The sequence below is a fragment of the Mobula birostris genome, chromosome 4, assembly GCF_030028105.1.
Source record: "Mobula birostris isolate sMobBir1 chromosome 4, sMobBir1.hap1, whole genome shotgun sequence".
Classification (NCBI taxonomy): domain Eukaryota; kingdom Metazoa; phylum Chordata; class Chondrichthyes; order Myliobatiformes; family Myliobatidae; genus Mobula; species Mobula birostris.
In genome coordinates this window covers 131043512-131059339 of record NC_092373.1, presented here as the reverse complement: position 1 = coordinate 131059339, position 15828 = coordinate 131043512, and the positions used below count along the sequence as shown (strand labels likewise).

At 41.8% G+C, this 15828-nt stretch overlaps 1 protein-coding gene across 3 annotated transcripts in view; it reads left to right on the top strand.

Annotated features, from left to right (window-relative positions):
* Window positions 1–3778, top strand: part of nr3c2 (nuclear receptor subfamily 3, group C, member 2) — a 382882-nt gene extending 379104 nt beyond the window's left edge. For all 3 annotated transcript variants that reach the window (XM_072256042.1, XM_072256041.1, XM_072256044.1), the window contains exon 9: window positions 2710–3778. In XM_072256042.1, the coding sequence (XP_072112143.1) occupies window positions 2710–2865 (156 nt within the window). In that variant the 3' untranslated portion in view covers window positions 2866–3778. The remainder of the gene's footprint in view (window positions 1–2709) is intronic.
* The last annotated feature ends 12050 nt before the right edge of the window (window positions 3779–15828 follow it).

Below are 15828 nucleotides of genomic sequence, written 5' to 3'. Positions count from 1 at the left end.
CAGACTCATTCTGACAATTGTGTTTGTATGAAATCCTCTACCATTTTATCAAATCATTTGGTTATCACTATTATTCAGTGTGATTTCAATTCAAAAATAATCCCAACACTATATAGTGTTTCTTGGTAAATGTTATAATTAGCAATTCCCACTGACAGTAGCAGATTCTGCCACAAGATTCTGTAAGCTAATAGTAGACAATGATGTGTGATGCGGCTGCCATTCCAAAATGAGCTGGTGCTCGATTTTGTTGCATTTCTTCCCTCTGGAATCAGTTAGCGCCTGGTAATAACTTATACAAGTTGCAACCCTAAGGCATATCGAATGCTATTGCTCCTCATGGCCTTGTTAAATCTTTAAATAGAAGAAGCTACAAGCTATATTCTGACTATGGATTGAAAAAAAACATGTATTTTCAAAATTCTGTTGTTACATTTCCTAAATTAAACTGATTAGATAGCTCAATCTCAAGCCTGAGAATGTCATAAATGTACTTTTGTCAATACAGTTTGAAGGCAGCCAAAGCTGACTTAAATCTGGGGCTGAACATTTGTTTCTTCTCATTATCTATTATGACTGTTGGCAAAAGTCAATACTGTTGCCATAGTAGGCTCCAGTTATTGCCAACCTAGTGCCCCCACACTGCTCCCTGCAGGAGAGTCTATGAGATAGCACAAGGTCTATCCATGCAAGTCTTGATGTTGTTGTTTTCTCTTGATTTAAATGAAGTATCCTACTAAGGCAATATATGAGTTCATTAATTCTATGGAAACTAAATTTCAGCCTCTTATCTGTTTACTGTGAGTATTACTTAGGTCCAAGAATTCTGCAAAAATTTTCCTGAGAAGTTTTTGGTGCCATGGACCTCAAATACATTGTGTTTCCATGGGGTTATGTTGGGTTCTTGACAGCTGCATCAAAATTGCTAAATGGCATAGCAGTTTCAGACCTGCACTATAAAATATGTGGGCAGCTTGTGCTGTCTTCTGTAATGTCGCTAATGGTCCCTTAAAACACTTAATATTTGAACGCCATTTCTTTTCGCCCAGTGATATTGCAGGATTTCTGTCTCTCAATTGAAGCAGGTTATCTAATGATCATTACTAGAGCACAGGTGCACATAACACAGTCTATAAGGCAGGTTCAGAAAGTACTTCCACATGAATTTTCCCAAATTCCTTTTTGAGACTTCAGAGGAAACGTTGGAGAAATGGCTCAACCAGCTGAAAAGCATCTTTTTATGGAAAAGTTCCATCATTAATTTGGAATCACCACAGTAGAAGCTTTTCTTAATTATTCTTAACAGGTGAAAATTAACTCAAATGTCACAATGCTGCTGAGACCAAACTTAATGCTGCTTGATAATGAGTCCCATTGAGCAGTAGTTTGACTGTTCAGCTACAGGCCATTTTTCACTATCAATCAAACGCTGACCCTTATTTGGATGAGCACAGAAACCAGTCAGGCCAAGAATAGTGTTGTGTGTCTCTGGCGCTAGCACCTCTTTATACACACTGGTTACACCAGGTATTTCAGGTTTCCTTGATGCAGCACAATACCCAGGTGCTGAGAGGGTACATCCATTCCACTCCTCCACAAATCTCAACTTCCACAAGCACATCATTAGCAGTTGACAGTTTTCCACTCCAGCTGTTAATTAAAACGTATATGTTATAGACTGAGATTGTTATATATCCAGTTCATTGATGAGGAAGGTAGCCTGCAGATGGTCTTATATGGGGTTGAGTGGGATCCAGGTTCAACCATGATGCAATGGCGAAGCCGACTCGATGGCCTAATTCTGTTCATATGTCTTACGGTGAAGGAGGGAGAGCTCTTTGTGTGCAATAAGGCACTGCCAGATGTGGAAAAAAGTCTGCTTTTCCAGAGGTGTGGTAAAGAAAGGATGTACATAGCAATCAACACCAAATTTGACTGTGGCATTGTTTTAAGATTAACATTGTAATTTATTTGCAAGACTGAGAATGGAAATTATTTAGGTGTGATAGCAACTTTAAAATTACCTGGTGTCACTTCCTGAGATGCTGAGCTCTTTTTAGACCAGTGTGATTTAACCATGCAACTTCTCACTAGCAGCCCCCATTAAACTGTGTTGGAAGCAGATCAGCTACATAATCTCTTTCCGGGAGGGGAAAGAATTAAGAGAAAATTCACCCCAACTAAAACTAGCATTTAGGAAATATATATTAAGGGTCAAAGTTTCACACATCAACTGGATTGTACCCATTGCTTCTGCCTTCTCCTTGACAGGTGTCAACGTTAGAGCACTTTGTGCTCCTGCCAACATGATGATGCGAAGAACTCTGCTCAGGCCCCTCAAAATCAGATTATCGACACCACACTCTCCCTTGCCTTTCTTAGATATATTATTCCCTCCTTTAACTTTTGTTCCCTGTATACTGGTCACAGACATACCTGGAGGGACCTATTTTCACCTAATGAGACGAGAGTACTAGACTACTAAGTGCAGTCCATAGACCCTCGTTGAGGAAGAAGAAGAATGTAGGAGATACTAAGCAAAACAGGATGGGGAAGTTCGGTGAAGAGCTGAGATGCTTTCATGGGCTCTTTGTGACGGGGGCCTACGGGCAAAGTCCAGGAGACTAGAGCAATTGTTTGCATGTTTGTAAATGATGATGAAATAACTATAGAAATCTGGTTTTGACTGAGTACGTTCTTCCCTTCCAGCTGGTCAGTGGGCTGCTGCAGTTCTGCTTCTACACGTTTGTGGAATCAAAAGCACTAAAGATTGAATTCCCAGATATGCTAGTGGAAATCATCAATGACCAGTTGCCAGACGTCACAATGGGAATGACCAAATCCCTATTTTTTCACAAGAAGTGATCCTCAACGATGAACTTTGCCTTAAACTTTCCTCCTCATGTTTTGCTGGCTTTAAAAATTATTTTAGCAGGCTTGGTGTCCTGTATGTTGCTATACACTAAAGAAAAGCTTCATGAAGGTTTGGGACTGATAAAATACAGATATGTATTAAAGAGATGAAAAGGGATATATTCAAAGGTTAAAGGAATTTGGAGAAATGTATTTTTTGAGAGAAATATATTTTGGCAGGAAAAATTGAAATATAGTCTCTTTTTTTAAAGGTAAAATTTTGTAAAGTGAAATGTTTCTGCATGCATAAAGATCTGATGCTTACAGTGTATTTAAGAAAGGGAACGTTGTGCCTTTTTAGTATCATATCTAATTTAACCATTTTACAGCTTTTGCTGTAAATAAACCAGATTTACTAGATGAATTATATTAACTATTTCTTCTATTTTGTAATTAATTTCCTGTTAACTATATTTTCCCCTCTTTGACTGTCAATGGTGACTTTTGCTTTGTAACAATATTGCTTTTTGCTGCACTGCTAAAAAGCTTTCTAGGTTCCATCTTTGTTGTTTTGTGCAGTAGCCATAGGGAACCAAGGACTGGATGAAACGGCAAAAAGGTGCATATGGCTCACTTTTCTAACAACTCTCCAAACAAACATGCTGAGTAGCAGGGTTAAACCATGCCCTAAGAATAATGTCCTTTCCAACCTTTTTAGAAGTCTAATGATTTTCTGTGCTTTGCTATATAGTTCTGTATATTCTGCTGTTGGAGTCCTGATGTAGCACTTTTGGTAATTCATACACTGTACTTATCCAAATGATATGCAGAATTATAAAATAGTTCTAAATAAGTTGATTTATATTTCCTTGGAAGCACTTAAGCATCTACATTTGTGTCAACAAAGAATATTAAAAATATTATGATTAAGCTACTAAGTATTTTTAATGGCTTTTTCCTTTGTTCATGAAATGGTTGAGGTCATTGAATGACTTCTGGTATACAATAACCTCAGAAGAATATTTTATCCTTGTAAATAGCCACTTCCTCAGTACCAGCTGAAAATGTGCAACATAGGGTCCTTCATCGCTTCTGAAATTTAAAGAAGCATTTTTTTCTGAATGCTTAGCACTTAAATGATTCCAAAGCAACCAAGACTGGGTCTTACATGCCATAGCTAGGTCAGTCTTCCTTCAGCACAAGGTGCCAATTTGATAAGCATGTTGAAATTTTACACCTTTTTCATTTTCTTTTTGATACAGCCATCAAAAAGGCTACATAACATCTTGGTATCCAGATCTATCACTTGTCTGTGTTCCCAAAACCAGATGAACATGCGTAGTTGCTGAGCAATTCTACTCTCTAAATAAATACATAATCACTTGTGGGAGATTTGAAGAGTTGAAACGGCTTATCAGAATCTCTGAGGCAACTTATCAAGAGCTTGCCCAATGTGATGCAATTTCAATGTTTTTTACAAAAATGCTCTGAGCGGCAAAAATGAGCAAGCATTTCGGAGCGTAAGTGGTTGAGCCAGCAAGAGTTTTCTGGAGAAATGAATCCTGAGAGGGTTCCCCTTAGTCTAGAGAAGGAATGGAAGGATGATGCAAAGCCATCAGATGCTGCTAGATGAAGCAAACTTCTTTCTCCCAGCCCAGAGGCACATTAGATTCTCTTCTGTCCTGGATCTTCTCCACCTGCACCACTAAATGTTACATTCTGTTGCAGTGTTTTAACTTAATCTGCTCAAGGAAAGCCACTCCCCCGTGAGAGGTGGAGATCGGCCCGTGCAAGGAGCATTGCAGCCCCTCCCACTAGTTTATGTTTAGCTGATGACATCACAGTGCCAAAAGAGTTTACAGAGTGTGCAGTAACCATGTGATCTCTTTTCGCTTTCGGGTCACCACGGACCTGTTAGGCGCGGGTGGCTTGGAAACGGTAGACAGTGGGGATGTGCTGCAGTAAAGAGGGCCCGGGTGCACATTTTAGATAAATATTTGCCACTGCGTGTATGTTCAGTGTCTGTTTTGTCCTGCCATTTTGGATGCTCAGTTTAGATAAGTATCTGTAACCCAGTTTAGCTTGAACGGTTTGTTGAACGTTCAGTGTCTATTTTGTCTTGTAAATAAATAGTTAACCTACTTACCGGTAGAGAATGTCTGTGATCCCCGCTCACCAAACCCGTAAACCTGATTTCCCACAACAGATCCCAAGGAGCCTGTCCCCAGTCCAAGTTGTGTGTCAGCCATATAAAACACTTCACTGATTCTAATGTTACAACTGCAGGTGTTCTGCAGACAGGTTGAGATCATGGTAATCATTACTTAACTACAGAATTGGGAGCAAAAGCCAGCCTTTGAATTAGCACAAAAAAATTACTTAGCACCTGTTTTCAACTTTTCTTCAAAAAACAACTGAAAACAGCTTTACACCCTGGTCAATCAGAGGCAACCTGTATCAGAACAACTAAAGCGGGACAGCTAGTGTTCCTCCATCCTTACTATACCAGCTGGAAAGTTCGACCAATGACCGGCTTGCTGAATCTTCTTCGCTGCAAACCACTCATAACTCTCACTGAAATCGTATAAGCCAAACAGATCTCTGACATCAACATTCAACATGACAAAAACCTGAAATGCTAAGTAATGGAAAATTATTTACTGTTTTCAGTCAGAGTACCATCAGCAAATAACATAAAAAGGTCATTATCCTGATGACAGCGATAACTACCCCTGCATTTTATTGCCCCTTCGCCTCTAATGTTTAGCACCTCTTGCCTGCCATGCAAAAACGGAGCAGCAGAATTATCTACCACTGTGGGGTGGCCTCTTACCATCCGTTGTCTTCAGTGCTTCTTACAGATTTATCCCCGGTCATTGATATTGACGCTTGTCTGCCCAATACTGAACCTGGCAGCCCACAGACCTGGTGTATACACAAGTCTGTGTTGGCAGCCCCATGATTTATTATATACTGTCCATCAGTGAATTAGATAGGAATCTAGGAGCCATCATTAATAAGTTTGCCAATGATAGGAAAAACAATGGTGCTGTTGATGATAATTAGAGGGGGAGCTTTATTACCTAGTAGACAATTGGAATCAGGAACTTACTGAGTGGGTGCTGAAGGCAGGCACTCCCATCCATTTAAGTGGTATTTTGACTAGAAGACTACAGACCAATTACTGATTAGTAGATGGGTACAGGTAGTTCTGCTATCATGCATGTTTCTATAATGTGAATTGGTTATAATGTGATTTATGGATTGGGGAACACTATTTATATTATGTGGACCAAATTTGTATTAATGTGATTTGGATTGGGAACTAGAGACCCACTTCAGAATTGACAAGCAGAAAAAATGCTGTGTTAGGGAAAAGAATTACAGTTTACATGCAACCTCCATGCAGTAATCAGACACCATTACAGGCTCCTAGTTTCACTGTGGCAGACCGTTGGAAACTGGCAAGCAATCACTTCTGTTCATCCTTCCATAGTCCTTTTTCAAGTCAATGACCTTTCAGCAAATCAGGAAAATTTTTTAAAGTTTTAAATTTAGAAAAGGTTAGGGGGTGTGGTAGGTGGTGAGAAGTGGGTAAAGAGATTAAAACAATCAGTGACGGAGAGCAGATCCTTGAAGTTTCAATGATGCCAGTATTCCTGGTTTCTTTCATCCCTTTACTAACATAACCTCTGTCAGCCAGCACACCATCACTCCTGGTCTTCACCTTAATGTAGACCTATCACTTTGGTGTTTTACACCCCGGTGGAACACATGCCCCATTACAGAAAACCAAAGGCGGCTACAAAACAAGCCCAGTGTTGACCATCATACCCTCAGTGCTGATCAATAAGCCCCGAAACCTGGGCTTCGGTACCTCCATCTGCAACTGGATCCTTCACTTCCTCATCAGGAGACCACAATCCGTTCAGATCAGAAATAATATCTCCTCCTTGCAGACAATACTGCTGCTCCTCAGGGATGAGTGCTTAGTCTACAGCTCTGGTCTCTCTATACCCATGACCATGTGGCTAGGCACAGCTCAAACAGCATCTATAAACTGGACAATGACACAACTATTGTTGGCAGAATTTCAGTTGGTGACGAGTAGGCACGCAAGAGTAAGTCAGATCAGCTGGTTGAGTGGTGTCGCAACAACAACCTTGCACTCAGTGTCAGTAAGACCAAGGAATTGATTGTGGACTTTAGGAGGGGGAAGTTGAGAGTACACACACCAGTTTGGACTAAACAGCAATATGAAGAGCAGTGGTCAGAAAGAGCGTGTTTATGTTCCATCAAGCCACCATCTCTCCCCAGTGTTACAGACCGCTGGACTGGTTGTGCCATGTGGTAGTCAGCACAGCAACTGTTTGGGCTTCTACTGCACCAACTGGACAATGAAGTGGCTGCTGCTTGTGTTGCAGTGGAAGCTGCGACATTGGCAGTCAGGTGCTGCCTTGTACCTTTTGTCCAAACTTTCCAATTTGAAAAGAATCAGTTTCACAATGCTCTGTGCCAATTGGCACCGGACATTGGCCTGCTTCCTGCTAATGTCTGCAGGCTTACTTCTCCCTAAAGCACCTCAACGTGTGAAACAGTTTGAACCTGAATCCTCTTCCCAGGGTGCCGCAAAATCTTTCCCTTCAGATATTTAGCCAGCTCCCTTTTCAATGCAATCCCAGTCCAGTATGGACCATAACAACCCACTGTGCAAAAATACCATTTTTATCCTCTCATGACAATGGTGGTTCTTTCAGAAGAGGGGAAAAGAAAAAGGCAGGCACTGCAGAGTATCCCTGTGGCTGTTCTCCTCAATAACAATTGTACTGCTTTGTATACTATCGGGATCTACCGGGTATCTGGTACCGAGTCTGGCTGTAGCTCAGAAGGGAGGGTGGAGAAGGGGAGTGCAGTAGTGACAGGGAATTCCATAATTAGAGGAGCAGAAAGCTGATTGTGTGGGCGTGAAAGAGACACCCAGACAGTATAAAGCCTCCCAGGTGCCAGGATCAGGCATGTCTCAGATCAGGTCCACAGCCTTCTAATGGGAGAGGGTGAACTGTCAGAAGTCATGATACATATTGGTACCAACGACATAGGTAGGAATAGGAATGAGGTCTTGAAGAGAGAATATAGGGAATGAGGTAGAGAGCCGAAAAGCAGGACCTCAAAAGTAATCATCTCTGGCTTGCTGCCTGTGACACATGCCAGTGAGGGTAAGAATAGGATGATTTGACAGATGAATTGGTGTAGGGGAAGAGTTACAGCTTCTGGATCATTGGGATCTCTTCTGGGGGAAGGTAGGACCTGTACAAAAAGGACGGATTACACCTAAACCCGATATCCTGGTGGGCAGGTTTGCTAGAGCTGTTGGGAAGGGTTTAAACCAGAATGGTAGGACAGAGGATGGGACATTTGGTATAAAAGAAGATGCAGCGTGTAGTTTAGAAAGGGATAAGAATTTAATTTTCAGTAACATGGTAGCAAAATTGAAAACGGTGATGAAGATGTTATATTTGAATGCGTGCAATATACAGAAGATCTGTTGGCGCAGTTAAAGATGGGCCGATATGACATGGGCATCACTGAGTCGTGGCCGAAAGGAGATGATAGTTGGGAGCTTAACATCCAAGGATACACGTTATATCGAAAGGACAGGCCTGTAGGCAGAGGAGATGGGGTGTCTCTGTTGATAAAACATGAAATCAAATCCTTAGAAAGAGGTGACATAGGATCAGAAGATGTAGAATCCTCATGGGTAGAGTTCAAAACTGTAAGGGTAAGTTACTCTGATGTTGGTTATATACGAACCTTTAAATAGCCAGGATGTGGGGTGCAAATTACAACAGGCATGAAGTAAAAAGGGCAATATTATGATAGTCATGGGGGATTTAAAAATGCAGGTAGGATGGGAAAATCAGTTTGGTGTTGGATCCCAGGAGAAGAAATTTGTAGAATGCCCACAAGAGGACTTTTTAGATCAGCTGTAGTTGAGCCCCATTAGGTAAAAGACAATTTTGGATTGGATGTAGTGTAATAAAACCAGATTTGGTTAGGGAGCTTAAGGTAAAAAAAAAACCCTTGGGAGGCAGTAATCATAATATGACACAGTTCACCATGCAGTTTGAGAGGGAAAGATAAAGTCAATGTATCAGCATTACAGTGGAGTAAAGGGAACTACAGAAGCATGAGAGAGGAGCTGGTTGGAAGGGGACACTAGCAGGGATGACGGCAGAACAATAATGGCCGGAATTTCTGGGAACAATTCAGAAGGTGCAAGATAGATAAATTCTAAAGAAGCAGCATTCTAAAGGGAGGATGTGGCAACTGACTGACAAGGCATAAAAACAAAAGAGGGCATAAAATTTAGAAAAAGTTCATGGGAAGCTTTTATAAACCAATAGAGAGCAACTAAAAAGCAATAAGGAGAGAAAAGATTAAATATGAGGTAAAGTAATCAATAACGTAATAGAGGATACCAACATTTTTTTCAAATATACAAAAGAGTACAGGAGAGGTGACAGAGGATATCAGACCACTGGAAAATTACACTGGAGAGGTGGTAATGGGGAAACGAAGAAATGGCGGACAATCTAAAGTAAGTTTTTGGCATCGGTCTTCACTGTGGAAGGAGTGAGTGTAATAGCTATTACTAAGGGAAGCTGAAATGTCTGAAGGTCGATAAGTCTCCTGTACTGGATGGGCTTAACCTCAGGTTTCTGAAAGTAGTAGCTGAAGAGATTGTAGAGGTAAAGATTTGTGAAGATTTTTCATAATCACTAGATTCTGGAATGGTTTTCAGGGACTGGAAATCACAAATATCACTCCACACTTTAAGAAGGGAGGGAGGCAAAAGGAAATTATGGGCTAGTTAGTCTGATGTCAGTGGTGGCAAAGAAATTGGAATCCATTATTAAGGTTGAGGTTTCAAAGTCAAAGTAAAATTTATTATCGGAGTACATATACGTCATCACATACAACACTGAGACTAGCTTTCTGCAGGCATATTTAGCAAATCTATAGAACAGTAACTGTAAACAGGATCAATGGACAACAAACTGAGCAAATGTAGATATAAATAAATAGCATGAAATAAAAAGATAAAAGAGTCCTTAAATGAGTGAAGTTATCCCCATTTGTTCAAGAACCTGATGGTTGAGGGGTAGTAACTGTTCTTGAACTTGGTGGTGAGAGTCCTGAGGCTCTTGTACCTTCTACCTGCTGGCAGCAACAGGAAAAGAGCATGGCTTGGGTGGCGAGGGTCTTCGATGATGGATGCTGCTTTTCTCCGACAACGTTTCACATAGATGTGCTTAATAGTTGGGGGGGCTTTACCCATGATGTACTGGGCCGAATCCATTACCTTTTGTGGGATTTTCCACTCGAAGGCATTGTTGTTCCCATACCAGGCCGTAATGCAGCCAGTCGGCACACTTCCCACCTCACATCTATAGAAGCTTGCCAAGGTTTTTGATGACATGCTGAATCTCTGCAGACTCCTGAGGAAGTAAAGGCACTGCCTTGCTTTCTTTGCAATTACATTTATAAGGTTAGTCCAGGACAGGACCTCGAAGATAGTGACACCCAAGAATTTAAAGTTACTGACCCTCTCCACCTCTGATGCTCCCATAATTACTGGCTCATGGACCTCTGGTTTCCCTCTCCTGAAGTCTACAATCAGTTCCTTGGTCTTACTGACATTGAGTGGGATGTTGTTTATTACACCACTCAGCCAACTTTTCAATCTCTCTCCTGTGTGCTGATTCATTACCCCCTTTGATACAGCCCACAACAGTGGTGTCCTCAGCAAACTTGTATCTGGTGTTGGAGATGATCTTAGCCACGCTGTCCTCGGTGTAAAGCGAATAGAGCAGGGGACTAAGCACACAACCCTGTGGTGCTCCAATGCTGATGGAGATTGTGGAGGAGATGGTTTTGCCAATTTGGACTGACTGAGGTCTACAAGTAAGGAAAGCCAGGATCCAATTGCACAAGGAGGTATTAAGGCCCAGGTCTTGGAGTTTACTGATTAGTTTTGAGGTATTAAATGCTAACTGTAATCAATAAAGGGAATCCTGATGTATGCATCCTGCTGTCCAGATGTTCCAGGGTTGAGTGAAGAGCCAGTGAGATGGCATCTGCTGCAGATCTGTTGCTCCAGTAGGTGAATTGGAGCAGATCCAAGTCGCCACTCTGACAGGAGCTGATATGGTTCAATACTTGCCTCTCAAAACATTTCATCACTGTGGATGTGTGTGCCACTGGGCAATAGTCACTGAGACAGGTTGCCATACTCTTCTTGGGCACTGATAGAACTGAAGCAGGTGGGTACCACACCCTGCCAGAGCGAGAGGTTGAAAATATCCGTGAATACAGGAGCCAGTTGGTCAGCACTGGTCACCGGTACACGGCCAGGTTCTCCGTCTGGACCAGGGCTTCACTTGGATTTACTCTCTTCAAGGCCTCCCGCACGTTATCTTCAGATGCTGAGACCAAAGGATCATCAGGAGACATGGGTTTCAGGGTACTTGGAGGCACATAACGAAACAGGCTGAAGTTAGCATGGTTTCCCAAAGGCAGAATCTTGCCTATTGAAATTCTTTGAGGAATTAACAGGCAGAGACAAAGGAGCATCAGTGGCTCTTGTGCACTTAGATTTTCAGAGGGCCTCTGACAAAGTGCCACACGTGAGGCTGCGAAATATGAGTCCATGTGTAATTGGCAAGAGGTAAAGAGCATGATAAAGGAGGCCTTTTCTGGCTGGTTACCAGGAACTAGTGGTGCTCAACAGGAGCTGGTGTTGGAACTGTTTCTGTTTACACTATATGTCAATAATTTGGATGATGGAATTGATGGATTTGTGGCCAAGTTTATTGATGATACAAAGATAGGTGGAGGGGCAGGTAGTGTTCTGAGTGTCTGCAGAAGGATTTGGACAGATTGGGGGAATGGGCAAAGTAATGGCAGATGGAATATAATGTAAGGAAGTGCATGGTCATACATTTTGGCCAAAGGAATAAAGGTATAGACTTTTCTAAATAGGCAGAAGATTCAGAAATAAGAGATGAGAAGGGACGTTGGAATCCTTGTGCAGGATTCCCTGAAGGTCATCTTGTAGGTTGAATTGGTGGTAACAAAGGCAAATGCAATGTGTTTATTAATTTTGAGAGGTCTAGAATATAAAAACAAGGATGTAATGCTAGGACTGTATAAGGCATCGGTCAGACTACACTGGAATATTGTGAGCAGCTTTGGGCCCTTTATCTGAGAAAGGACTGTTGGCATTGGACAGGGTCCAGAGGAGGCTCATGAGAATGATTCCCGAAATGAAAGGGTTCAGATACGAGGAGTGTTTGATGGCTCTAGGCTCGTACTCACTGGAGTTTAGAGGAATGAGGGGGATCTCATTAAAATCTATCGGATATTGAAAGGCCTAGATAGAGTGGACGTGGAGAGGATGTTGCCTATAGTGAGGGAATCTAGGACTAGAGGGCACAGCTTCAGAATAGAGGGATGTCCCTTTAGAACAGAGACAAGGAGAAATTTTCTCAGCCAGCAGGTAGTGAATCTGTGGAATTCATTGCCACAGTTGGCTGTGAAGACTGAGTCATTGGGTGTATTTAACATGGAGGTTGTCAAGTTCTTGTTTAGTAAAAGTGTCAAAGGTTATGGGGAGAAGGCAGGAGAATGGGGTTAGAGGGTTAATAAATAAGCCATGATTGATTGGTGGCATGGACTGATGGGGCAAATGGCCTAATTCTGTTCCTATTTCTAATGGTCTTTCCATTCCACTTCCCAGTTCTTGACCCTCCACCAAAGGGAACATGTTGTCTCTTTAACTACAGGTTGCATTATTTTAAATACTTCCAGCGGAACCCTTTGTAAGTTCCTCTGCTCCAAGGTGATCAATTCCATTTTCTCCGATCTCTCTATATAACTCAAATTCTTCATCCCGCCCCTGTCTGTTTTTACCTTGTATCCCTTTTAGAAATGTGCCCTCTAACTCATACTGCCTCTTCTACTTCCTACCAAAATGTAACATCTCATATTCTCTGCACTAAATTTTCTGCCACCTGTCTACCAGTCTCTCTGCAATCCATTCATATCCTCCTCGTGGTCGGCTCCAGCTTGTACGTCTGCAGAACGTAAGGTATATGAGCTGGTGGCTGAGCGTGAGGCAGACTGTGATGCATCTTCATCACCACTGTCTTCCTCATCTCTTGTACTACCTGGGACATTGCAGTTCTTGGACTGCGGCGAAGATGGAAGCAAGCAGCACCTGCTCACGTTGTTTGCAGCTTGTAGGTTGAGCATATGGGTTGGAAGGTGGTTAGACGTGAGCGTGTGTGTTAGTAGTGTCATCTATGCTCAAGTAAACCCCATCACCGAACAGAGCCACTCTGCGACGGCCAGCACTGACCCCACCCTGCTCTGCCCTCCCTTACGTACCCATGTTTGTAACCCACTGGCTGGCTGCTATTGCCACCAATTCTTTCAAACTTTATCCTGCACAAGAGAGTGTGTCACTGATTACCTGCAACATGTTGGGTGAATCTTCCTTCAGTTTGCACTTTTATAACATTAGTTATGCCATTGGTCCATTTTTCACATAGAATATTGGCCATTTGGCTCATGCATCTGCTATTTGACATGCTTCAACAGTTTATTCTTTTTCTCATCCATTTACTTAGTTTATATGCTTTCAAAAGAAAAATATTTACCTCAACCATTTCCTGTGGAATCAAGTTCCACATTCTAGCTACTCAGAGAAAAAGCATTCTTCAATTCCCTGTTGGATCTACCAGAGAATGTCATAAAATTCTGGTGACTGATTAGATTCTTTCACAAGTGGAAGCATACTCTGCAAACCCACACTGTCCAAACCATTAGGTCATTGTGACTTAATTGGTAGCAGTCCTGTATCAGACTCCAGAGACTGTGGTTTGAAATGCCCTCCTAAGGACATGAACAAACAGATCTAGTGTAACACGCCAATGCAGCAAAGATCAGGGCAAACAGCAAAATTCAATAAATACAAAAATCAAATATCAGTATTTCAAAAACTTGTGATATGTAGATGCATTAAATGGCTATGAATTAATGGAAGTGCTATTCAAAACCCTTAAGTTAGTTGCCAGAAAAATGTGGGAGAATGGCTGGGGAAGCAACATCTTTGTGTTTGATTCTTTTTCTTCCTAACTCTGATGTGAATATCAGATTAAAGTCCGGTTTTGAATGAAATATGTAAGTGGTACTTGGAACATTTTCTCTTTAGCTGATTAAAATCCAAGGCACAGCTATTTCACATACTTTACTTCACCCTGTCCTTGTGGTTCACACAGATCTTTGAAGTGGATCACAAGATAGAAGGATTTTTGAGCTAATATTGTGCACAGCCAGGAAATTTGGCAATTAATCATTAACAAAAAGGAATCAAGCTACCTTAAAAGAAATTCAAAAAGTGATACCTTCACTTCATGTAAATTCAGATTTCAGGTGGAAAGGACATTAGTCCATCATTTCTTTGCTAGGAATCAGCTCAGAAATAACCTTCACTTTTCTGGCCTTTCCCTTTGCCAAAAGACCAAGAAGCAGAATTAGGCCACTCGGCCCATCGAGTCTACTCCCCCATTCCATCATGGCTGATTTATTATCCCTTTCAACCCCATTCTCCTGCCTTCTCCCCGTAACCTTTGACACCCTTGCTGAACATGAACCTATCAACCTCCGCTTCAAAGACGCTCAATGACTTGGCCTGCACAGCCATCTGTGGCAATGAATTCCACAGATTCACCATCCTGTGGTTGAAAAAAGAATTCCTCATCCTTGTTCTAAATGGACATCCCTCAATTATGAGGCTGTGCCCTCTAATCTGAGAGTGCCCCACTATAAGAAACATCTTCTCCATATCCACTTTATCCAAAACTTTCAATTATCAATAGGTTACAACGAGATCCCCCCTAGTTCTTCTAAGGTCCAGTGAGAACCGACCCAGAGCCATCAAATGCTCCTCATACGTTAACCCTTTCATTCCTGGGATCATTCTCATGAACCTCCTCTGGACTGTCTTCAATGCTAGCACAGCTTTTCTTACATAAAAGGCACAAAACTACTCACAATATTCCAAGTGTGGTCTGACCAATAAGTTATAAAGACTCAGCATTACATCCTTGCTTTTGTATTCTACTCTGCTTGAAATGAAAGCTAACATTGCACTTGCCTTTCTTACCACCGACTCAATCTGCAGGTTAACTTTTAGGAAAACCTGCAAGATTTCTGAATTTTCTCCCCATTTACAAGATAGTCCACACCTTTACTCCTTCAGCCAAAGTGTATGACCATGCACTTCCCTACACCATATTCCATCTGTTCCTTCTTTACCGATTACCCCAATCTGTCTAAGCCCTTCTGCAGACCCCCTGCTTCCTCAAACACTACCTGCCCCTCCACCTATCTTTGTACCATCTACAAACTTGGCCACAAAGCCATCAGATACTTCATCCAAACCAGTGACATACAACATGAAAAGAAGCGGTCCCAATATAACGACTTCTGTACCACACCACTAGTCACCAGCAATCAACTAGAAAAGGCCCCCTTTATTTCCGCTCTTTGACTCCTGACAGTCAGCCAATCTTCTGTCCATTCTAGTACTTTTCCCATAATACCATGGGCTCTTACTTTGTTAAGCAGTCTCACGTGTGGCACCTTGTCAGAGGACTCTGAAAATCCAAATAAATAACACCCACTGACTCTTCTTTATCTATCCTGCTTGTTGTTTCCTCAAAAAATTCCAAAAGATATGTCAGGCAAAACTTCTCCTTTAGACAACCATGTTGACATTGGCCTATTTTGTCGTGTGCCTCCAAGTACCCCAAAACCTCATCCTTAATAATAGACTCCAACATCTTTTCAACCTCTGAAGTCAGGCTAACAGGCCTATAAATTTCCTTTCTTCTGCCTCCCTCCCTTCTT